The sequence below is a fragment of the Protopterus annectens genome, chromosome 7.part0 (genome assembly GCF_019279795.1).
Source record: "Protopterus annectens isolate FY-2018-M chromosome 7.part0, PAN1.0, whole genome shotgun sequence".
In the NCBI taxonomy this organism is placed as follows: domain Eukaryota; kingdom Metazoa; phylum Chordata; order Ceratodontiformes; family Protopteridae; genus Protopterus; species Protopterus annectens.
Window position 1 is genome coordinate 1,581,648,918 of NC_056739.1, and position 23,821 is coordinate 1,581,672,738.

The window sequence follows — 23,821 nt, forward strand, 5'->3', positions numbered from 1 at the left end:
CCTTTCCTGTGTGGTACTGGCCACACTCCCTGCACTTTTAGGTGCCCCAAAATCACGTCCCAACCGAGGTCTGAGGCATCTGTGTACATAATCTGTTTTGGTTGAGAGGGTTGTAGTGGTTGAGCTTCACTTGATTCAGCCAGCAATGTATCTCCTCTGCTTGAGGCAGGGCAGGAGGGACACCCTGTACTTTAGGGGATGGGAATGCTGCATCCAAACAGACCTGAGAGTACCATTGCAGTTTCCTCATGTGAAGTCTTACTAAAGGTGGCATAGGTATAGTGGAAGCCATGTAGCCCAGGAGTCTGAGGTACTACCTTGCAGTCATTTCTTTGGTGTGAAGAACCAAAAGCAGATGTGTCAAGCTTTCTACACCTTTTGAGGAGGATGGTAGGATTTCATGATGTCTGTTCGAATTCTGCACCCCAGGAAGACCATGTCTTCTGTAGGTTCCAGTTGAGATTTTGGGTAATTGATCTGAAACCCCAGGGACTGTAGGAGCGCAATTTTTTTTGTAAGTGTAAAAGGACGGACTGTTTGCAGTCTGCCTAAATGAGCACGTTATCCAAATACGGGAATATTTGGATCCCTTGTGTCCTGCAGAAGGCAATCATTGGTGCCAAACATTTGGTGAAGACTCTAGGTGAAGTAGAAAGCCCAAAGGGCAAGGCAGAGAACTGAAAGTGAGGGGAGGTCACTGAGAACCTTGGGTACCTCCTGAAGCTGGGGCTTATGGGGATGTGGACATAGGCAACTTGATGTCCAAGGTGGTCATGAACACTTGAGGGAGGAGGAATGGGAAGAGAGTTGGCAATGTAAGCATCCTGAAAGTGGGTACATGAAGGAAGAGGTTCAGATATGACAGGTCTAGAATTGGCCTCCAGGGTCCGTCTTTTGTTGCAGCTAGAAAAATCCTGGAGTAAAAGCCTTTTCCCTTAGCAGACTGTGGGACCGGCTGGATGGTACCCTTGAGCCATAAGGTTGTCTAGCACTGGTTTTAAAAGGGGAAGTTGTTCTTTTGGGGGCAGGTGAATTCCCTCTCTCTTTGGTGGAATGATCTAGGTCATGAAGTACCCGTGTTCTATTATTGAAAGAACCCACTTGTCTGAAGTGATCTAGGTCATGAAGTACCCGTGTTCTATCACTGAAAGAACCCACTTGTCTGAAGTGATAAGTCTTCACAGTTGGAGATAGTGAGAGACGAAAGGAAAGAGGGACAGAGGGAGGGGATGGGGGTTTCAAGGTTGGCATGTAGTCAAACAATACCTGCCCTGTCTTGAAAGGGCATCCTCTGGCTGGTAGATGGTGTGGCTCTAGCAGGAGTGAATTGCTTCCTGGTGATTTTCCTAGGCCTAGACGAAGGAGCAGGCCGTGAGTGCTTTCAGACAAACTGAGTTTTTGAAGGATAATTTCTTTAAAACTTTAGAACTGAGGAAAAGTACAGTTGTGTACCTACCATAAATGTAGATGTTCGAGTGTATTCACTGTTGCAGTCATTACTCTTGGGTTATCCTGCTGGCAGGCTACCCACAGTCGGCCTGAATTCCACAGTCCAGGTCCAGCGTCAGTTGCTGTCGCCTCTTCCCTGACGTCAGTGCACCAGGGGTATAAAAGATGCAGCCGACGCCATTTTCTTCAGTTTTTCTTGCAACAGATGTCAGGTGCCCCCAGAAGGGTAGGCTAACTAGATTATGCCAATAAACATGCATGCACTAAAGTAAACACTTCCTTCATTTACAAGCAAATACACCACATAGGTTGTATAGAATAGAGAAGTACAGATAAGACCCAGCAAATGAAAGGGGGATGGTGGGAGGGTAACCTGGACTGCAACAGTGAATACACTCGAACATCTACATTTATGGTAGGTACACAACTGTACTATGTTCATCGTGTTTCACTGTTGCAGTCATTACTCTTGGGTTGAATCCCAAAGCTGAGGAAGGGTGGCTGGGCTAAATAGGATTAGGAGAGGCTTTGAGGCCCTGCAGAACTGCAGTGGCAAAGCCTGCTCTGGATTTAGAGTAGAGAGGTAAGTGGTAGTGCTTTGCAAAAGTGTGTGCTGAACTCCAAGTTGCAGCCTCTAAGATTTCTTTGGTTGGTACTCTTCTGAGGAAGGCTGCTGAAGTGGCTGCTGCTCTGGTAGAATGTGGCCTAATGCCCTTAGGCACTGATTTGCTATGCTGTGAATAGCAGAAACAAATGCAATGGCCTATCCATTTAGAAATGGTCTGCTTTGAGATAGCCTTTCCTTGTGATCCTGCAGCATATGCCGCTAAAAGTTGCTCAGTCTTTCTGAAAGCTTTAGTTCTGTCCAAGTAGAAGCGTAGCTGTCTGTGTATGTCCAAAGAATGCAGAAGTCTCGAGAGCACCCCAGCACTATCAGGTTTTACCTCATATCATGCGTTCCGGCCCCAAAATCCGGACAATACCAAGAAAGGAGGGGGGGCATCCATATTCATCAAGGACACCCACACCTCAAGTCTGGTGGCAACGCACGATGCATCGGAGACCATCCAGGTGCAATTAACCATAGGCAAGACTGCTCTGCAAATTGTAGCATGTTACAGGCCACCCTCACAAACTCAGGAACCTCACATGGCCTTCCTGAAAACACTAGAGGGGATAAATGTATCACCTAACACCATCATACTAGGTGACTTCAACTACCCTAATATAGACTGGGAACATTACTCAAGCCCAAACACCCTAGCCCAACAGTTCCTGGAATTCATAAACTCAAATGCCATGGAACAACTAGTCACCATCCCCACAAGAGGAGAAAACATACTTGATCTCATCATCACGAACATGGGAGCACAATGTTCAACACCGGAAGTATACCCCTCACTGGTGAGATCAGATCATAAACTAATCTCGCTGGAGGTCCTCATCCCACCCCCACCTGAAATAAAAAGACCACAGTAAAGAACTTCTCGAAGCCGACTTCACACTTCTAAAGACTAGTGTGGTCTCCTTTAAGGCCCCGAGCAGTGGGAAAACAGTACTCAAGCCACTGAATCACTTACAAATGCCTTCTACCAGCACCTGCAGGACTGCATGGATAAGGCAATCCCAAGCAAAACAAAGACTCTTTGTACCAAAGGCAAGCGTCAGTCTGGTGGACCCCAGCCATAAACAAACTCTACAACAAAAGGAGGAAGCTACTACAAGATAGAGCAAAATCCTTAAAAGGTAAGACACCCTTGATCACTATAAGTAAAAACTAAGAGCTCTCATAAAATCATCCAAAGCAAATTTTGAGAGAAAAATAGCTAAAGACTCAAAAGACAATCATAAGGCTTTCTTTAGCTATGTTAGAAACCTGGGAGGAAACTCCCAGATATGTTCAGAACTAGTTCAAAATGATGTGAAGATTACTGATCCTACAGACATTGCCAACATACTGGCTGACAGGTTCAGTGCAAACTTCTCCAAAGGAGAGATATCTATACCAAGCGATTGCAGCCCCCCAAACATCTCCAATGCCCAAGTGAGAACTGCTCTCTCCAAAGCAAAAAACACAGCATCCATGGGACCTGATGATGTCCCCGGCTGTGTGCTCCACGAACTCAACGAGGAATTAAACCCACAGCTAGGACAGCTGTTTAATCATAGTCTTACCTCTGGATACGTACCCAGGGAGTGGCGCACTGCAACTGTGGTCCCACTTCACAAAGGCGGTGCCTCCACCGACCCTGGAAATTACCGGCCCATTAGCTTGACAAGCCTTATCTGCAAAGCCATGGAGAGGATCATAATGGACCTCATAAATAAAGACATAGGGAATTTGCAGACTTTGGATCCATCCCAGTTTGGGTTTGTCAAAGGCAGATCATGCCTTCTAAACTTGGTTGACTTTTTCGAAACAGTCACCAAAGCCATTGATGAGGGAAAGGCAGTCCATACAGCCTACCTCGATCTGGCGAAGGCCTTTGATACAATACCCCACTCGGGTATCATTGAAATACTCATCAGCTTAAATGTTAACCCATACATCACAAGATGGGTTGCAAACTGGCTGAGTGACAGAACCCACAGGGTCAGAGTTGCTGGCGCCATGTCAGACTCAAAGCCTGTCACAAGTGGTGTACCACAGGGCTCAGTCCTGGGCCCACTCTTGTTTGGCATCTACTTTTCCAAGTACAAGCAAACACAGGAGGGTTATGGCTGACAAAGTTTGCAGATGACTGCAAACTGGGCCATAGTAGAAAACACATCTGACACAGATATCCTTCAGAAGGGTCTCACAGAAACGGATAACTGGTGCCAGAGCCATGGCCTAAAGTTAAATGCCAAAAATGCATAGTCATACCCTTCGGGAAAAACAAGGTTACCCCTAGCTACCAAATAGGTGGCAATCCACTGAGCACAGAAGAAGTTATCAGGGACCTGGGGACCCAGGTTGATAGTAGTCTGTCATTCGACACCCATGTAGCTAAAGTAGTTAGGAAGACCTTCTACATTGCCCACCTTATCATGAAGGGATTCTCATCTAGATCAAGGGAGGTCATAGTCTCCCTATACTCATCACTCATCAGACCAATGACTGAGTACAATGCCCCATTCGGAATGTATCTGACCCGACACTTGCAGCAGCTGGAGAGGCCGAAAGTTCCTCACCAAAAGGATAAAGGGTCTCAAACATCTGTCCTATGCTGCCCGACTGAAAGAACTCCAGCTCTATTCAGTCACCGCTTGCTCAGAGGTGACCTTTGCCTAACATACAAGGCCATGTCAAACCCAGATTTGATGAATATGCTTCACCTCAAAAATCTAGATCCGTCAGAGCCACAAGGGCGGAGACTTAAACCTCGACACCGCTATTAATAGGGCGTGCTGGAGGGATAGATTCATCACCCAAAGACTCCCTATGCTGTGGAACAAAATCCCGGTATATGTGAGGCAGAGCACCTCGCTGGCCTTGTTCAAGAGAAATCTTGACCAATGGATGGGAGATCGCAGATATACCCCAGGGATTACCTCAGTGTCACTGCTCGACAGAGGCACAGCAAAATAATGGGTATAGTTCTCCATACTAAAGGGGTGGCGTAAGCCACAAAACTATGGGCTAGGCTTGTAAATGCCCTCGGGCAGATAGCCTAGTATGAACCTATGAACCTATGAACCCTTGTTCTGTGGGTTTGGATAAAAGGTAGGCAAGTGAATGGTTTGGTTAAAGGCCACACTGGACACCACCTTAGGCATAAATGTAGGGTTCGTCCTCAGAGAAACCCTGTCTGGATGGAAAATGATAAAAGGTTCCACAGCCATGAGTGCCTGCAACTCCGAGACTCATCTTGCAGAGGTTATTGCTAGGAGCAGAGCTGTTTTCCAGGATAAGAATTTTATATCAGCTGTTGAGGCTGGCTCAAAAGGAGGTACTGAGCGCTTTTCCAAGACATAATTGAGGTCCCATGCAGGTATTGGTGCTCTCCTTGGAGGTCTTATGTTTTTGTCCCCTCTGTGGTACTGCCTTATTAAAGGATGAGAAAAAAATAGGTGGTTCCGTATTGTAATGGGCTGACATGGCAGAGGCATGAATCTTAACTGATGAAAAGGATAGGCCTTTGTCCAGCATCTCAGTTAAGTATTGTAAAATCTGTGGAATATTTGGTACAAACGTGTCAATTCCTTGTTCCTGGTTCCAAGCAGAGAATCTCTTCCATTTTTCTGCATAAGATTTTCTGGTACTGGGCCTCCTGGCCTCCAGGATAATATCCATGACAGCTTTTGAAAGAGGAGTGTTCTGAATGGCTACATTATCCGCCATGCTGCCAGATTTAAGGTCCTGAGTTGGCTGTGCAGGATCCGATTGTTTTGTTGGGTCAATAAGTGAGAAGTTTGAGGCAATATCCAGGCTGGACCTTGAGAAGTTCTTTAAGATTGGGTACCAGTGCTGGTGAGGCCAGTCTGGGGCAATCAGTATCATTTTTGGCTTCTCTTGTCTGACGTTTAGGAGTACCTTGGGGAGGAGAGGCAGTGGAGGAAAGGCGTATACGGTTAGGTTTTTCCAGCTGAAGAATAGGGCATCCACTTTCCATGCTAGCTTGTGATAAATCCTTGTGCAGAATCTCTGTAATTGGCAGTTGTGAGGGGAGGCAAATAGATCTATGTCTGGGCATCCCCATTTCCTTGTCATCATGCTGAAGACTTGTGGATCCAGTTTCCACTCATGGGGATCCATGAGGTTTCTGCAGAGTTCGTCTGCCAGAGTATTTATTTTTCTTGCCAGGAATTGTGCTTGCAGGTGAATTTGACACGTCAATGCTGTGTCCCACAAAGTCATGGCTTGTCTGCAGAGGGGGTAGGAATGTGTGCCTCCCTGTTTATGTACCACATGACTGTAGTATTGTCCGTCTTTATCAGCAGTTGTCCTGGATGAAGTAGGTCTCTGAAAGCTGTCAGGGCATTCTGAACAGCTAGCATCTCTTTTTGATTGATATGAAGATGCATCTGGCTTGTGGGCCATGTGCCCTGAATACATTTTCCTGCCATGTGGGCCCCTCAGGCATAATCTGATGCATCTGTTGTGTCTGTCTGGCTGTGGGTAAAGTGAATGGCTGTCCATTGTTGTGGTGACAGGCCTGTGCCCACCATCGAAACTCCTGTTGCAGGCAGGGAATGAGGGTAATTAATGTTTCCAGGCTGTGGCAATGTTGAGTCCAAACACCTTTTAGATACCATTGTAGTTTCCTCATATGCAGTCTGGCATATGGAATGAGCAGAATGCAGGATGCCATGAAGCCCAAAGCCTGCAGGATTTTCCTTACAGATAACTGGGTCTTTGTTGCCAACATTTTGAAGTAAAAAGTCAGGCGTGAGATAAGCCATCTGGGCAGTTGTATTTAAGCTTGCACCCAGGAATATTATCTCTCGAGAGGGTACTAGTTTTGATTTATTTTAGTTTACTGTGTACCCTAAACAAATTAGTAATCTTTTTACAAACGCCAGATGTTTTAGTAGAATGTCTTTGTTCTCTACTTGAATAAGGCAGTCGTCCAAGTAAGGATATATTTGAATTCCTCTTTGTCTGCAAAATGCAATTACTGGTGCCAGGCATTTTGTGAAGACCCTGGGCGCAGTAGATAAGCCAAAGGGCAGTGCAGAGAATTGGTAGTGCACTGAGCCAGCTATGAATCTGAAGCATCTTCTGCAAGGTTGTCTGATTGGGACATGCAGGTATGCCTCTTTTAGGTCCAAAGTTACGAGCCAAGCCTTCTTGCTCAGCATGGGCAGTAGTTGCTGAAGAGTCAACATTTTGAATTTTGGAACATCCAGAAATGTGTTTAGTACAGATAGGTCCAATATTGGTCTCCAGGCTTTGTCCTTTCTGGGCACCAAGAAAAGTCTTGAGTAAAATCCTTGACCCTGCTCTTGTTGTGGTACTTGTTGAATGGCCCTCATGTCCATGAGGGATGAAACTTGCTTTTGTGCCTCTGCCCATTGATTGTGTGGCAGGTCTGGCATACCTTTTGCCCTTGGCAAGGTGTGAAAGTGGAACCTGTAGCCCTGAGACACTATGTTCAAGACCCATTTGTCCTGGGTAATGATGTGCCAATTTGGTGAAAAAAGTGCTAGTTTTCCCCCTAAGGGGGCTGCCAAAAGATAAGTGCTTGGATCTGGCAGAGGAAAGTCATTGGGACTGTTTCCTGCATGGTTGTGATTTGTCTTCTCCGCTTTTGGAGGTAGAAGCACCCCATTGTTTAGGCCTGTATGAACCTTGGGGCTGAGATCTGCCTCTGGGACGTCTGTATCTGCCTCTTTGTGGCCTGTCTGACACTGGAAAGGACCAATTTTTTGTAGGCCAGTTCCTGCTAAATCTGGGTGGCTGTACCTGTAAGAAATCCTTAACTGTCTGCATGGATTTCGCTTTATCCTCCATTTTCTTCAACACCTCTTCTGCCTTAACACCAAATAAAGTATCATGCTGTAATGGAGCATCCAATAATTTTGTTTTAACATGATCAGGCAGATTCTGTTTCTTTAACCAAGCATGCCTTCTAATGACAGAACCCGTAACAGCGGCCCTGCAAGAGGCCTCCAGTGAATCAAAACCACATTGCAAAGTATGCTTTCCCACTTGTTCAGCTGCATGCAATAAATCCTGCATTTCCTTGTTATCTGAGCATTCAGAATTTGTCAACATTTTCTGTTTAAGAAGTGACATTAAATATTGCTGATATTTAAGTATATGAAACTGACAATTTAAAGCCCTTACAGCCAAGGTAGCAGAAGTGTAAACTTTTTCCCCCATCTGTCCAGTGTCCTAGAATCCCAATCAGAGGGGACAGGGTTTTTTGCAGTGGAAGCCTTGACCTCTTTGGGACCCTGAGATATAGTTTCTGGGTCAGCAGCAGGATTTTTATTCAGAAATTTATGAGAGTCTGGAACCCTATAATATCTGTCTGGCTTAGCAGGTGCAGGGGGTAAAAAGTCAGGAGACAGGCTGGACTCTGAAAATACATCTACAATGTCTAGTACAGGTGGAATGGCAAGAGGTCTGTGCTGAGGTAGTAACAGAAAGTCTCTGAGCCTTTTCTTAGATTCTGAGTAATCTTGGCTCTCCCAGTGAAAATGCTCCATCATAGTATGCAGGGTTTCCCCAAAAGAATAATCCTCAGGAGAAGAGGCTGAAGGAATAGATTCTTCAGCATCAGAATCCTCATAGGGAGGAATAGAGTATTCCTGTTCAGAAGAGGAATCAGAGGAAATTGAAACCTGATCACAACAGTCATATTCTGTCTCTTGCCTAGGCCTCTTACCAGGAGGGGGATGGGAACCCCTGATCAAAGTAATTAGGTCTTTGGCCATTTTAAGCATCTGTTTCTTAGGCATGGAAGTATGTTCAGGAGAATGCTGTACTTGTTTCTTTGTCTTTAGAGCTGTTTTAGTCTTTGAAGCTGAGGTTGGCTTGACATATAATTGTGTAGGTCTGAAAACACCCTCAGAAGCCGATACCTGCTCAGCAGCTCCAGACCCATCTGATGGAATAATTTCCGAGGGTCCAATACCTTGAGCATCCAGAGGCCTAGTTGGCTCCACGTGGGAGTCAGAAGCAGCCTGTGGCTCTGAGGTAGCAGGCGTCAGGGGCTGCAAAAGCGTCTCACTGAGAACCGGTGACTGGCCTAGCGGGGGCCTCGTCGGTTTTGGACCTCGGATGCCTGTCCTTTTCCTTGCGCTTTTTATAAACTCCGATCGTCGGCTGTTCCGACTGCATTATATAATTAAACCTTCGGCCAAAGTAATGAAAGGCAAAATCGTTCCGACGCTTAATAGTGCGTCGGTTAAATCTAGCACAAAACCGACAGCTAGCAACATTGTGATCAGGGCCTAGGCAAGGAATACAGTAAGAATGAAAATCCTTATGAGGTATTTGCTTCCCACAAGAAATACAATTGTTAACTTTTTCTGACATCGGTCTGGAGCAAGAAAAGAGTTTTCCCAATGGGGTACTTAGCTTTAATGAAGACTTCGGATCTGAAATTCTATTGTGAAAATCTCAGGAGTCGGCCAACCAGCGCTTGCAAACTGCTTTTGTTTCGGGCACCACGCGGCAAGAAAGACTGAAGAAAATGGCGTTGGCTGCATCTTTTATACCCCTGGCGCACTGACGTTAGGGAAGAGGCGACAGCAACCGCCGGACCAGGACTTTGGAATTCAGGCCGACTGCGGGTAGCCTGCCAGCAGGATAACCCAAGAGTAATGACTGCAACAGTGAAACACGATGAACATCCAATAGATGCTTTAAATCCTGCATATCTTTCTTCTTTTGTTGCAAGGACTTGAACAAGTCTACAACCTGTGCTCCAAATAGGGCTGAGCTGTCCAAAGGAGCATCTACCAGCTTAGCCCTAAAATCATCTGGTAGGGGCTGAAGGCATAGCCAGGAGTACCTTCTTAGGGCAGATGCTGATGAGCTGGCTGAGGCCTCAGCAGCATCACAGCTGCACTTGACAGAGTGCCTCGTAGCCTGAGAAATCAGGGAAACAAGGTAGCACAGTTGAGCTTTGGCTGCTAAGTCTGGGGAATCAGACAGTTGTTTGGAAAAATTCTCCGAAAGGGATAAAGTGTATTCAGGCATGTGTGTCTGGTAACTACTTGCTCTGAAAGCCAGAGTTGCAGATGTGTACATCTTCTTCTCCAAATGCTCCATGGTTTTGCTGTCCTTGTCAGCAGGGAGGAAGGTAGTAGAAGGCAGTAGTTTTGAAGCCTTATCAGTGGAGACAGAAATGGTGGTTGGGTCTGCAGATGGACATTTTACTAGAAATTTTGCTCTCTCAGGAACTTTATAAAACCTATCAGGTCTGTGTGGAGTTGGGGGTTGGGAGTCTGGGTTCAAGGATGCTGCTGAAAAAGCATCCAGAAAGGTTGGAGTATTGGGAGGAACAGCAGTAGGGGCTGTGGAGTCCATTTGGATAATGTCATAATTTCTTTTTTGTACCTCAGTCATCTCAGATGACTCCCACTTAAAATGTTCCCGCACTTCAGCTACAGTTTCCCCAAAGGTTAGATTTTCTGCTGGGGAACCTGCATCAACAGATTCTTCCTCTGGAGTAACATATCCAAGTGGAAAAAGGAGCGGAGAAGTGTAGGAGAGAGATTCTTCAGAAGAATCAGAGTACTCTTCCTCTTCCACCTGCGAGGGTTCTGAGGCCTAGGGCTCAGAATTGGAGGAGGGATTGTGGAAGTCTCAGATGCAGTAGGCCGCACAGCCATGAAAGCATTAAATAGGCTTTGAGAGAAAGCCTGCCAATACGGTAGACTTTCTGTAGCAGGGGATACATCTTTCCTTTTCTCCTTCTTTTTGAGTGACGGCCTAGTGGGTGTCTGAACAGAGGAAGGCCTAGGGCCAGATGCCTGCAAAGGGACGGAGGGATACGGGTATCCTGTCGAGAGCCCTGGTTCCCTCTCAGCGGAGACAGAAGACTAAAAAAGCCTCCATGGACATGCCTTACATGCAGGACTGTGTGGCTTCTGAAGAGGTACCTGCTATATCCGGGGCATCAGAGCCCGAGCGTTCAACCAGGCCAAGCTTGGCCACAGGTTGAATGTCGGACAGTGGAAGTGCAGTAACAGTAAAAGGGCTTGAGGTCCTGGCCGCCTTCTTTGGTGGTTCAGCAGGCAAGTTGGAAGAACCCTCCATTGAGCAAGTGGAGTCGGCTATGTAGTATTTTGGGAACAAAAGCCTGGCAGATAGGGCAGGCCTTGCAGTCATGCAATTTACCCAAACAAAACAAAGATTGTGGGCGTCTGTGTGGTATGGCAGCTGCACTTACACTTGCCCTTTCTGGATGACATGAACAAGCATTAGAAAACAATGACCGAAAAGAAGATTCCCCAAAGGAGTACTTATCTGAGTTCTCGAGAATCCGATGGCCGGGAAGGCAGGAACACCTGACATTCAACCAGCAGCTGAAAAGTTCTAGGGTATGGTGCGCAGACTTCACATGGCCCATGCTCTGCTGGCCAAGTCAGCTGTCCCACGCACCATACAGCGACTGAAAGCTTTCGTACATAGGCCGGACATTAGAGTAGGAAGTGAAGAAAACCCCTATGAATAGAATACTGCAACATGTGAAGAGAAGGACATCGGGACCATGATGGAGAGTGATGTACTATTACTGGGAGTTAGGCATTATTAAGTACTCATAAGGGGTGGCAAGAGCTTTCAAGTGTGTTGATTTAGATGTACATGACCAAGCACCTTACTGTCCTCATGATTATTTGCCTAGTACTATTCCTATGATCATATGCATGATAGGATGGGAGCAGGGTTGCCAGACGTCCCTATTTGGGTGGGACTGTCCCGAGATCAGCAGCCTGATCCCGAGTCCCACCCTGCCGGCAGCCTGATCCCGAGTCCCACCCTGCTGGTTTAAATCCTGGCCAGCCTCCGCTTTGTTTGTGTTTTTTTTTTTTTGATTGTCCCGTATACCTGACATACGGGCCAATCAAAAATTGCTAAACACGGAGTTTCTTGTGTTCCGCATTAAACACGAGAAGCTCCGTGTTTAGCGATTTTTGATTGGCCCATATGCCGGTATACGGGCCAATCAAAAATCGCTAAACACGGAGCTACTTGTGTTGAATGCGGAATTGAATTGCATTAAACACAAGAAGCTCCATGTTTAGTGCAGAGCTACTGTTCTTTAATGTGGAACTGTGTTCCGCATTAAAAGACCCCCCCCCCTTTTTTTTTTTGGTCTTCACTTGCCGTGAAAGACCTTTTTTTTTTTTTTTGGTCTTCACTTGCTGTGAGAGACCTTCTTTTTTTTTTTTTTGTCCCTACCTGGGAGGCTGGAAATCCGGCAACCCTGGATGGGAGTCTCAAGCAGCCTGGGAAAGTTTCATTGCCCAAGCAGTCCTAATGCCTGCGGTACACAATCCTAGTAGTTACTGAAGACAGACTACTACTACTTAGATTCAATGTGCTTTGGGGAGGGGAGGGAGAGATGTGCCTATCTACCACATCACAGACTGCATCAGAACAGGTGTGAGGATATCCCCAAAATGGGATCGTCCACATAATCTTCAAACAATGACAGGTAGAGATGAATTCAAACAAGGATCCACTACAGAGAAATCTCAATATTAGTTCTGAATTATGGCGTGCAGTTAAAAGGGCAACAGCTGCAAATACCATTGGGGTTTAACAAAATCAGAACCATTTTTCCTGATGTCTGTTAACTTAGAAATCAGACAAAAAGAACACCATCACTTAGTGATATGACACTTACCCATGTAGTGAGCTGGTGAATATGGTAAGGACTTGCTGGTAGCTGAATAATATTCAACTGCTCGCTTAAACCGTATTACTTTATCATCAGTCCTTGACTAGAATGCAAGAGGAGAAAAAGAAGACTGAGTAATACTTCTAAATGTTTTGTCACACATTAAAACTGACTCAACAGTATCACTTTACAGACTTTCAGAAGCATACAGCAGTGAAGTCAACCTGTCAGCGCAAGTGCATTCTGGGATATTAGGAATACTATGACCGATAAACTGCTAATTCTGGTGAACTGCCTTGCATACAGCAGAAATATGGGGCAAAAATCTGTAAGTGACTACCAGACACAACCTAGATAAATGTGATTGTTTTCAATGTTTTACTTTCTGTTACCAGGATAACATTCTGGCATCTTAAGAAATATTCTGATAATTGATACAATGCTAAAAATTGTGGTATGTATCTCAGAATGAATATGCAACTAAATGCTTTTCAATGCTTTGATGACTGAAAACCATTAATACTTACCTTTTAAGTTCAGCAACTTGTTTAACATTTTAGTACACCCTTCTGGTATTTAGTTTAAACTACATCTGTACTCCAGGATGAACAAGTTAGCTGATTTACTGATCTTCAGGTCGCAACCTGCAACCACTTCAGCCATAGCTGTATCATTTACAGTGTACATTTATACTCTGTTGACTCTTAGTCCCACACTAGGCTAGTGGATTCTCTTCAGGGAGATGTCAAATGGCAAAATAAGCACCACAACAAAACAGGTCAAAGAACTTCAATGTCCTTTGGAAATATTTGCATTCCCTAATACAATAAAGTTAATTGGAAGAATAAATGAAGAAACAGAAGCAAGAATTAAAGTGGGAGGGTTCCTCTCAGATAAGCTGTGTTTAAAACAGAAGAACCAGGCAGGGGTGACCTCTTTTCCCTTTGTTATATGCTTTACATTTAGAGCCACTGGTAGAGAAAATAAGGGACTCAGAAATACTACCATCTAGGAACACAAATTGAGAGAGAGGCAAGTGCATTAAGAACCCAGTCTGTGCTTTCTCCCTCAAGCCAGTATATATGGCACTGAGAAGGTTGTGAACACAAACACCACACCTCAACCACCACCCACACCTACACAACACACACCCACATATGCAAAGGTCCTCAACAAAAACATACCCAAACAAGAGAGACCTCCGAAGCAAAAACACATGAAAACTCCACAGCCCACTACACCACACACAGTCCAGAGACTTGCTTCTAACAGCCACTAAGGCCTAACCATAAATCCAACATATTAGTCATAGGAGACTCCAATGTGAGACGCACATATGTGCCCCTCACCAGGCTGGATAAGCAGAAAGTCACAGTTAGCTACTTGTCAGGTGCCAGAATCTGCCATATCAGACATGCACTAAAGTCTCTCAACAACGGGGATTGGTATGATGCTGTCATAGTCCATATTGGCGTGAATGACTTGAGACGTAACTCCCTGGAATATATGTAGAGAGACATGATCGAACTCGCTGAATGTGTGTCCCAGGCAGGTGTGTCCCTAGCCTTAAGCAGCATTCTACCTTCACCCAGAATGATGCCTCGATACAAACAGAAAATGATGGATTTCAACAACTGGCTTAGTTTCTGGTATCATTCTAAGGGGATCCAGTACCTGACATCCTGGGAAGACATGATCGACAGATCACGACGCTTTGCCAGAGATGGCCTGCATCTGTCTCCCTTGGGCCTCAGGCTTCCAGAAAAGGTTCTTGCCTTCTCCATAGTGCCTTTTGTAGGCAATGCCATGAAGTCAAAACTACCAACAAGAAAATTTCATCAAAACAAAAATTAAAGGTCATGCTGCTAAGCACTAGGAGTCTAAACATGAAACTGCACTGGAAAATGCTAACATTTATGCAGTCACAGAAACCTGGTTCAAAACTGCAGAGAGCACCCCAGCCATACCAGGTTATTCATCCTATCATACATTCAGACCCTAAACCATTGGCAGCAAAGCAAAAGGAGGTGGAGTTTCAATATATATTAAAGACATACACACCTCCAGGCTGGTCAAGCAGTATGACGCACAGGAGATACACCAGGTGCAGTTAACCGTTGACAAGACCCCTATTCAAATCACAGCTAGCTACAGGCAGTAACTCTGATTCAAGATGCCCACTCCACCTAACTGGACCACTAAATCTATCAAGATTCAACCTTTTACCCGGGTCCTGGGTAAGTGACTACCACAGACTGGAACAACTATTCATGCCAAAACACAAATGCCCATAGATTCCTTGATTTTTGTCAATGCAAATGCCTTGGACCAACCAGTTGGTCGACACCCCAAGAGGTGATAATACCTTGGATGTAGTATTAACCAACATGAGTAACCAGTGCACCATCCCTACAGTGTCATCCTCTCTGGTAACATCCGACCATAAAGCGGTCACTTTTGAAGTCATCTCCCTCGAAATCCCTGCCAGCTAGGCTCAAACAAAATAACTTCTCCAAAGCAGATTGCAACCTCCTGAGGGAAGGTACAAACAAGCTTCACAGCTCCCTCCCCCTCCATAGGGACTAGCACAAATCTCCAAACCTACACCAAAGTACTATACGAGCATTTATATAGCTGCAAGGAATTAGGAATACCCAGCAGGACAAAACCATCTTCCTCAAGGAAGAGTAAACCTGTCTAGTGGACATCTACAATAAATAAACTCTATAATAAAAGGAAAAAATTGCTGTCCAGTACCAAGAAGGAGCAGGTGCTAACTGGAAGTAATCTCTCCTTAGCCTGAACTAGCAAATAAGAGCACTAGTAAAATCCTCCAAAGCAAACTTATAGAGTCCAAACTGGCCACATCACTAAAGACAATCACAAGGTCTTCTTCACATATGTCCTCAATCTCAAAGGAAGAACTCAGTCCTGCTCAGAACTGGTGGTCAAGGACACCACATACGCAAACACCACAGATACAGCCAACCTGCTGGCAGACAGGTTCAGCGAAAACGTCACCCTCTGTACCCCCATCAGTAAATCAGGATATCCCCAGTACCTGCCCCCTTATCTCTAAGGAGCAAGTCATCACTGCCCTCTCAAAGGCAAAAAATACAGCCTCCATGGGACCTGACAACTTCCCAGGCTGCATCCTACATGAACTAGGAACTTGCAGCACCATTTGGTACCCTACTCAACCAAAGTCCAAGTACCAGCTTTGTCCCAGCTGAGAGGACGACAGCCACTGTACTGCACAAAGGTGGAGCATCCACCGATCCAGGAAATTATACACCCATCAGCCTAACTAGCCTGACCTGCAAGGCCATGGGACAGATTATCATGGACCACATTAACAAGGACACTGGCAACCTCCAAACACTCAATCCCACACAGTTTGGTTTCATCAAGGGGAGGTCATGCCTGTTAAATTTGGTTGACTTCTTTGAGACAATCACTGAGGGGAAGACGGTGCACACCACCTACCCCTTATCTGTCCAAAGCCTTCGATACTGTTCCCCACTCAGGTATAATAAACTCACTCAACTAAGCATCAATCTGTATATTACCAGATGGGTAGCAAAGTGGCTTACTGATAGAATCCACCTAATCAAAATAGGGGAAGCCACTTCAAGCAGTAGACCCGTATTGAGCTGTGTAGCCCAGGAATCAGTCTTGGGGTCCCTGTTGTTTGGGATAAACGTTTCTGAGATGCAGGCCAAAACCAATGGGCTATGGCTGACCACGTTTGCAGATGATTGCAACCTGGGTGCTGTCATCAATTCTCCTAGTGATGTAGGCATCCTCCAAGTGGGTCTCACACCAACAAATGACTGGTGCTAAAAACCTGGCCTCAAACTGAATTAAAAAAAAAATGCATCACCCCCCCTTTGGGAGAGTGACCTCCCAAAAATTATCACATTACTATCAAGGTCCTAAGCACGTAATCAGTTGTGAGGGACTTGGACACCCAGGTTAATAGTAAACTGACTTTTGACCACCATACTGCGCTTTCTACATGGCCCACCTCATTAGGAAGGGTATTTCATCCAGGGACAAGTAGGTACCCCTTATAAGACCCATGATTGAGTACAACACCCCTTTCGGCATGTATCTCAAAAGTAAATTCAGCAGCTGGAGAGACCACTGAGGTTCCTCACCAGGAGTATCGAGGGTCTCAAACATCTACCCTACACAGACAGGCTATCCCTCCACTCAGTCTCATACAGCCTTCTCAGAGGTGACCTCTGTCTGGCATACAAATCAATCTCAGACCCTGCCTTGATGGGACTTGCTGCATATCCAGAAGTCGAGCTCCACTCGAGTAACCTGCACACCCGGACTCAACCTCCTGGTCTGCGACATCAATAGGACTTGTCAGGACAGATGTTTGTCCCAGAGACTCCCCCCTTCTGTTTAACAGACTCCCTCTCCAAGTCAAGCAGAATACCTCATTAACCCTTTTTAAGCGCCAACTGGATGGGGAACAGAAAATACACCCCTAGGATTCCACCTGTGTCCCAGCTGGACAGGGGCATTGGGTGCTGACTTGTCAGAACATGGGAAAAATCCTTGGCTAGGCTTGTAAGGGCCTCAGGGAAAACAGCCTAGTAACTTCTTATGATCCTACGATACAAGGATGTAATTGGTGTGGTAATCATGAAATGTTGGCTTCATTTGCAGATGATGTATTCTACTTGATAAATCTGGAAAAGGACATCTCAATGTTGTGGAACATTTTGAGCCAGTTTCAAGCCTTTTGGGAGTATAAAATTAATGAAGTTAAAAAAGGCTATAGCTGTAAACTACGTACCGACACACAAATTGGTTCAATACCCATATTTATGGGGACATAAGGTGAAGTAGTTAGAAGTATGGATTAAAAAGAAATCTGTTATGGCAGCTAAGGATATGTCAGAAGAGACTAAAAAGGTAGCAAAAACCGAAACACTGGAAACTCTTACTTATGGCTATGGAAAGTAAAGATACAAGCAGTGAAAATGTTTTTAGTCCCTTTAGTCTTGTGAGGCATACTTTTATCAGCCCGAGAAGTTGTGGACAATAACAAAGAATGGAAGGTATTTGATCTAGGAGGGGAAGAGTTAAGTGGGACAAGATGATCCTTCCAAACGAACAAGGTGTTTAGGTTTACCGAATTTAAAAGGATATTTAACAGCTATACAGCTAAGGCTCATACACATAACGCAAGCAGAAGGTTATAATTCAAAGTGGAAAAAGATGATGAAGCAAGGGGGAAGTTCAAGAAATATTAAGAAAGTGGGATTTTTGGATGCAGATCCTTAGGACAAATAAACAAAGTAACAAAAAATATTCAAGAACCAACCCAATACAAGAATGAAGAAAGGAAAATTTGCCAATACGGATCACTACAATTAGGTGCAAAGAAAATAGGCCAAAGGTGGCTGGAAGTTACTGGAGAAACCTGGCAAAGGAATCAATACATTGGAAGCAAATAACTCAAGCAGGGAAGGTAACACTGGGATGAGGCCAAGAAGACATCTGGATTGCAGGCTAGAAAATGCTTTCTCTTCTGGGGCTTGATTCCAGAGTACAGGCAAAGAGAAAGGAATAGGGGGATTTTAAGTGAAAGACCTGCTCTGGTAGGGTTTTTAGTTGAATCTACAACAGAAGCAGCTGTTAAAAACATATCATTAGTAGGGCATACAAATTACTCATGACAACTATATTAATCAGAGATTAGAAAAGATTGCGAAGAGAGACTGGAAAAGCAATTTACAAGAAAATAATGAGAAGACATATTTATGGCTCCCAAGTATGAAAGCAAGTGCAGAAGGTTTAGCATCTTTGCTTGGAAGTGTTTGCACATGTATTTTTATAGCCTAAGAAGCCTACAAAGAATTTTTTTCCTCAGGTAGCTAGTAAATGTTGGAGGGGGTGATAAAGAAAGAGGTACCTGGGAACATACGTTTTGGGAGTGCAATGAGTTGGCAGATTTTAGCAAATGACTAATTGAAAAATTATTTTTTTGAGCTAGGATACACGATCTGAATTTTCTAGACACAGTAAGGCCTTAAGTTTAATTCTGTTGGCAGCCAAAAAAAAAAACAATTAATGGAAAAACGGAACTCAAAGTCTACACCAACAGTATCTGAGGTAATGAATATTACAAAAGAGATAAAAGAACTGAAAGAATGATCTTTAGAAAATGGATGGTGCAAATTACATAGTCATAAATGGAAATTGTGGGAACAATACATGCAGAATGTTCAGGAATAGGAGTGAGGTTTAAGGGAAGGCAGGAATTCATCAATTTTTGCAATGTTGGACTGATGATAGAAGCAAAGAAAACGTGATGTATAATAAATTTAAAAAGAAAAAAATGTTAAGTTTTTTTTCTGTTAATGCATGTCTTAACCAATAATTTAATAAAGGTCTTAAAAGTACTTCAGTATTATTAAATGAATACATTACACAAAGGTCTTCCATGCATATTTTTATACACTCATTCAACAGGATCACAGGAAAGCTAGCTGTTAACGTTCTCAATAAGAAAAATAGTGCATCTTGAAAAAAAATATATATACATTTTTAAAAATATAACTGAAACAAATTCTGTAACTACGGAACCAGAAAGGAATGTCGGAAATAAAACGTGAAAACTGTTCAAATCACAAATGTCATCACATTAGTTTGAACGTTGATAGCCCAGGTCATAAATGAGATTTTAAAAAGTGACAACAGCAAAACTTCTGCATATGCCAATGCTGGATACCTGCTATTAACACCCAAGTCATTTGGCAGGTCTTGGCTTTTAAATGAGATCTTACCAAGCACTGTCACATGCTTTGTTACTGTGATATTTATAGAAATAAGACAATATTTTTAAACATCAAGTATAAACAAAATAGAAGTTATGTTCTTACCATAATGTTCCATGTTAGTTGTCTTCTTCTCGCCGCCTTCTTGCTGGATGGGTTCGGAGCCGACCTCGGCTCCGACTCGGCCACTCTAAAAGCTCGAGAGTTGGTTCCACCGGCTCGAGGCTCCCCTTGTATCCCACAATGCTAGGCGTGAGTTACCTCAGATCTCGTTTGTAAGCTAGGCCCAGCTTATAATAGTAACAGAATAACTATAAACAAAGTCCACCTCTATAAACCAGGGAGAAGAGAAGGGTGACCTACATCCTGATCCAGGAAAATATGCACAGCAGCATATACCTAAAGTAAGAGGTGGTAGAAAGAGAGGTCACAATCAAAACTCCTCTAGGTCTGTCCAGGCCAGGGGGAAGGAGGGTGGGCGAAGAAGAAGGCGAGAAGAAGACAACTAACATGGAACGTTATGGTAAGAACATAACTTCTATATGTTAAGTTGTCTATCTCGCCTTCATTCTTGCTGGATGGGACAGCGTCCTAGCACCTTGTCCCGGTGGCCTAACGGAACAGACTCTTGAGAACAGTGGAACCAAAGTTAGCTCTATGCCTAGAAGCTAAATCCAACTTATAATGAGAAATGAAAGTGTGAGGAGTAGCCCAAGTAGCCGCTGCACAAATGGTGTCAATAGGCAGTCTGTCTTGGAAGGCTATAGAAGTAGCCAAAGCTCTGGTAGAATGGGCTTTAGGTTTGTTAGGCAGCTTTTGGTGTCTAATTTCATAAACAAGGGAAATCAGAGATGTTAGCCATCTAGATAATGATACCTTTGAAACTGAAAGTCCCTTTCTGCCTTCTGCATAAGAGACAAACAGCTGGTCAGATTTTCTGAATTGTTTGGTTCTATCCAAATAGTACCTTAACTGACGATGAACATCTAGCCAATGCAATTTCTGTTCAGACCTGTTAGAATATTCTGGAAAAAACACAGGAAGGTCAATGCTTTGATTTAGGTTAGACGCCGAGGCTATCTTAGGTAAAAAGGACGGGTTGGTTCGTAAAGATACCCTGTCCTTATGGAACAACAGATAAGGAGGTCGACAGCTGAGTGCATGAAGTTCTGAAACTCTTCTAGCTGAAGTAATAGCTACCAGAAAGAGTGTCTTCCATGATAGCAATTTTAAAGAACAGGAGGCTGCAGGTTCGAAAGGGGAAAGAATCAAAGAACTAAGAACTAAATGTAGGTCCCAAGGAGGAGGAGGATTTCTTATAGGAGGTCTGAGAAGAAAAACTCCCTTCAAAAATGCTTTGCAAAGCTTGTGGGACATTAAGGCAGACTCTGAAATGCCCACATGAAAGTTAGAAATAGCTGCCAATTGAACTTTAAGAGTAGATGGAGATGAACCTGCATGGAAGAGTTCAGCTAGAAAATCAAGGACCATTTGGATGGAAGCAGTGAAAGGATCTATGTCCCTTCCTTGAGCCCAATAGGCAAAACGTTTCCACTTACTCAAATAAATCTTCGAGTGGAAGATTTATGGGAAGCTATCAAAATATCTCGGACAGAGTGAGATATTTGAGGAAGCCTGGCTAAGGTTGGAACTGGAGGAACCAAGCAGTGAGGTTCAGAGAGGGAAGGGAGCGATGAAACTGACCCGACTGATGGATCAAAAGATCTGGAACTAGGTCCAGATGCCAAGGTCGCTCCAACAGAAAATGATGAAGAAAGGGGAATCAAACCTGTCGAGGCCAGTAAGGAGCAATGAGGATCAACGAGGCCTTCTGAGCGATAGCTTTCTGTATCACTTGAGAGATTAGTGGGAAGGGAGGAAATGCATACAGAAGTCCCCGGGGCCAAACTTGGACTAGAGCGTCTCTGCTGGGTTGGCTTGGTAAAGGGAATAGGGTGAAAAAATCTCTGCACTTGCTGTTTTGGGGAGTAGCAAAAAGGTCGCAGCAAGGCTGACCCCACTTGAGAAAAATTTCTCTCACAACAGAGTCTTTCAGAGACCACTCGTGAGGCATGAGGATAGCTCTGCTCAATTTGTCCGCGATTTGATTGGACTTCCGGGATGTGCGTTGCTATCAGAAAACGCTGAGAAGAAATCGCCCATTGCCACAGTCTGAGTGCTTCTCGACACAGGGGGTAGGACCTGGTTCCGCCTTGTTTGTTGATATACCACACTACAGACATATTGTCCGTCTGGATTGCTATCGTTCCCAAGGGAAGAGAGTCTTGAAGGGCTTGCAACGCTAAAAGCACTGCTCTCATCTCTAGAACATTTATGTGCAAGTGGCATTCGTCTGGTTGCCATGTGCCCTGGACAGTTCTGCCCTGATAATGCCCCTCCCCCACCCGATCAGGGAGGCGTCCGTTGTCAGAGTAGCAACCGGAGGGGAAGGGACAAAGGGTCTTCTCAACAAGAGCTGAGGGGAAGATATCCACCACAGAAGATGATTTCTGCATGTTTGCGTAATCATGATGGTGTGGGACATCGGAAGTTGCTGGTATGACCATTGCGTGAAAAGCATCCATTGAAGGATTCTCATGTGGAATCTGGCTAATGGAAGCAGAGGTATGGCAGCCGCCATAATCCCCAACACTTTCAGAACTAACCTGGCTTTGATTCTGTTGCTGCTGAAGAGGAGCGAGACCAGTTTGTGTATGTCTGTTATTCTCTGATCTGTTAGTCTCGCAGACATGTTGACTGTGTCTAGAATTTGCGCCTATGAAGGTAATAGTACGACAAGGCGACAAAACAGACTTTTCGCAATTTATTGAAATGCCTAAATTTTGACAAATGCGAAAGGTGTAGTCCCTGGCCAATAGAAGAAGATGCTTGGTGGGAGCTGTGAGGAGCCAGTCGTCCAAATATGGAAACACCTGGAATCCTTGACGTCTCAGGTGAGAAGCTACCACTGCCATGCATTTGGTAAACACCGGGGGCAGTGGTGAGACCAAAGGGCAGGGCCCTGAATTGAAAATGACTGGTTCCCAGCCTGAAGCGGAGGAATCTTCTGGAGCGTCTGTTCATTTTATGTGATAGCACGCATCCTGAAGGTCTATAGAGCACATCCAGTTTCCCTTTCCCAATAGGGAAGGATGGACTGCAGCGTGACCATCCAAAATCTTGTTTTCTTGACTGACTTGTTCAAGATACTGAGATCCAAAATTGGTCTCCAGTCCCCTGTTTTCTTTGGAACTAAAAAGAACCTGGAGTAGATTCCGGATCCTTGCTGGTATGCTGGAACTGGCTGTATTGCTCTTTTGCAAGCAGCTTTGAAATTTCCAAAGCTGCAAGATCCCTTTGAGCGGTGGAACATCTGGAAGGGATTTTTGATTGGTTTGGAATGCGAAGAAGGGAATGGAATAGCCTTCGGAAATGATGGACTGTACCCATTTGTCTTGAGTCAGGGATAGCCAGGCTTCTGGGTACAGTGACAATCTTCCCCCGACTGCCTCCGAAGGTGGGCAGTCGGGCAACACCTCAGGGATGCTGAAAGGGCTTATCAGAGAAGGCTTCTCGATTCCCCTGGTTCTGCGGACCCCCTGCCTCTAGGGCGACGTCTACCATTGTTGTTCCCCCCTCTGCCTCTGGCGGGGAACCGACTCTGTGCGTCAGGCGAAGTCCCTTGAGATTGTTTGCGAAACCACATTTTTCCACTTTTCTGGCCTTTGGGGTAAGGCCTAGAAGGAGTGGAGAAACGGACTCCGATGGCAGAAAGAGTCTTGCCATCTGTCTCGCACCTAGTCAAGGTTTCTTTCACTTGAGGACCAAAAAGAGATGATCCGTCAAACGGGGAATTAGTGAATGACGTTTTAAAGGGGTCCGCAAAGTTGCATAGCCGCATCCAGGCATGCCTGCGTAAGGCCACACCTGGCCCTGCTCGCTCCATCAGCCGCATAAGAGAGGAGGCGCATGGAGGAGTTAGCTATGGAGTTCAGGGTAGCCAGCTGAGTGTTCATCTTGTCCTGAAAACCCGCAGCCGTAGGATCCTTCAACATGTCACTCGCTTCTTTGATCAAGTCCCTTTGAAGACGAGTAAAATGGCATAGGTAATTCAGCGTACGATAGCAAAGGTCGCTGACGAGAACATCCGCTTCCGCACCTGTCCATAGACCTAGATTCTTTGTTAGGGGATGAACAGGCACTGAAGGATCAGCTAGTTCCTTCTTGGTGGCAGCAGCTACCACCATAGCATCCACAGAAACACCTTTTGTGAGAAATTGCTTGTCA

At 44.8% G+C, this 23,821-nt stretch overlaps 1 protein-coding gene across 2 annotated transcripts in view; it reads right to left on the reverse strand.

Annotated features, from left to right (window-relative positions):
• Positions 1-23,821, reverse strand: part of FAM120A (family with sequence similarity 120A) — a 3,065,969-nt gene that overhangs the window by 1,817,185 nt on the left and 1,224,963 nt on the right. For both annotated transcript variants that reach the window (XM_044078130.1, XM_044078129.1), the window contains one exon: positions 12,741-12,837. In XM_044078130.1, coding sequence (XP_043934065.1) covers positions 12,741-12,837 — 97 coding nt within the window. The remainder of the gene's footprint in view (positions 1-12,740; positions 12,838-23,821) is intronic.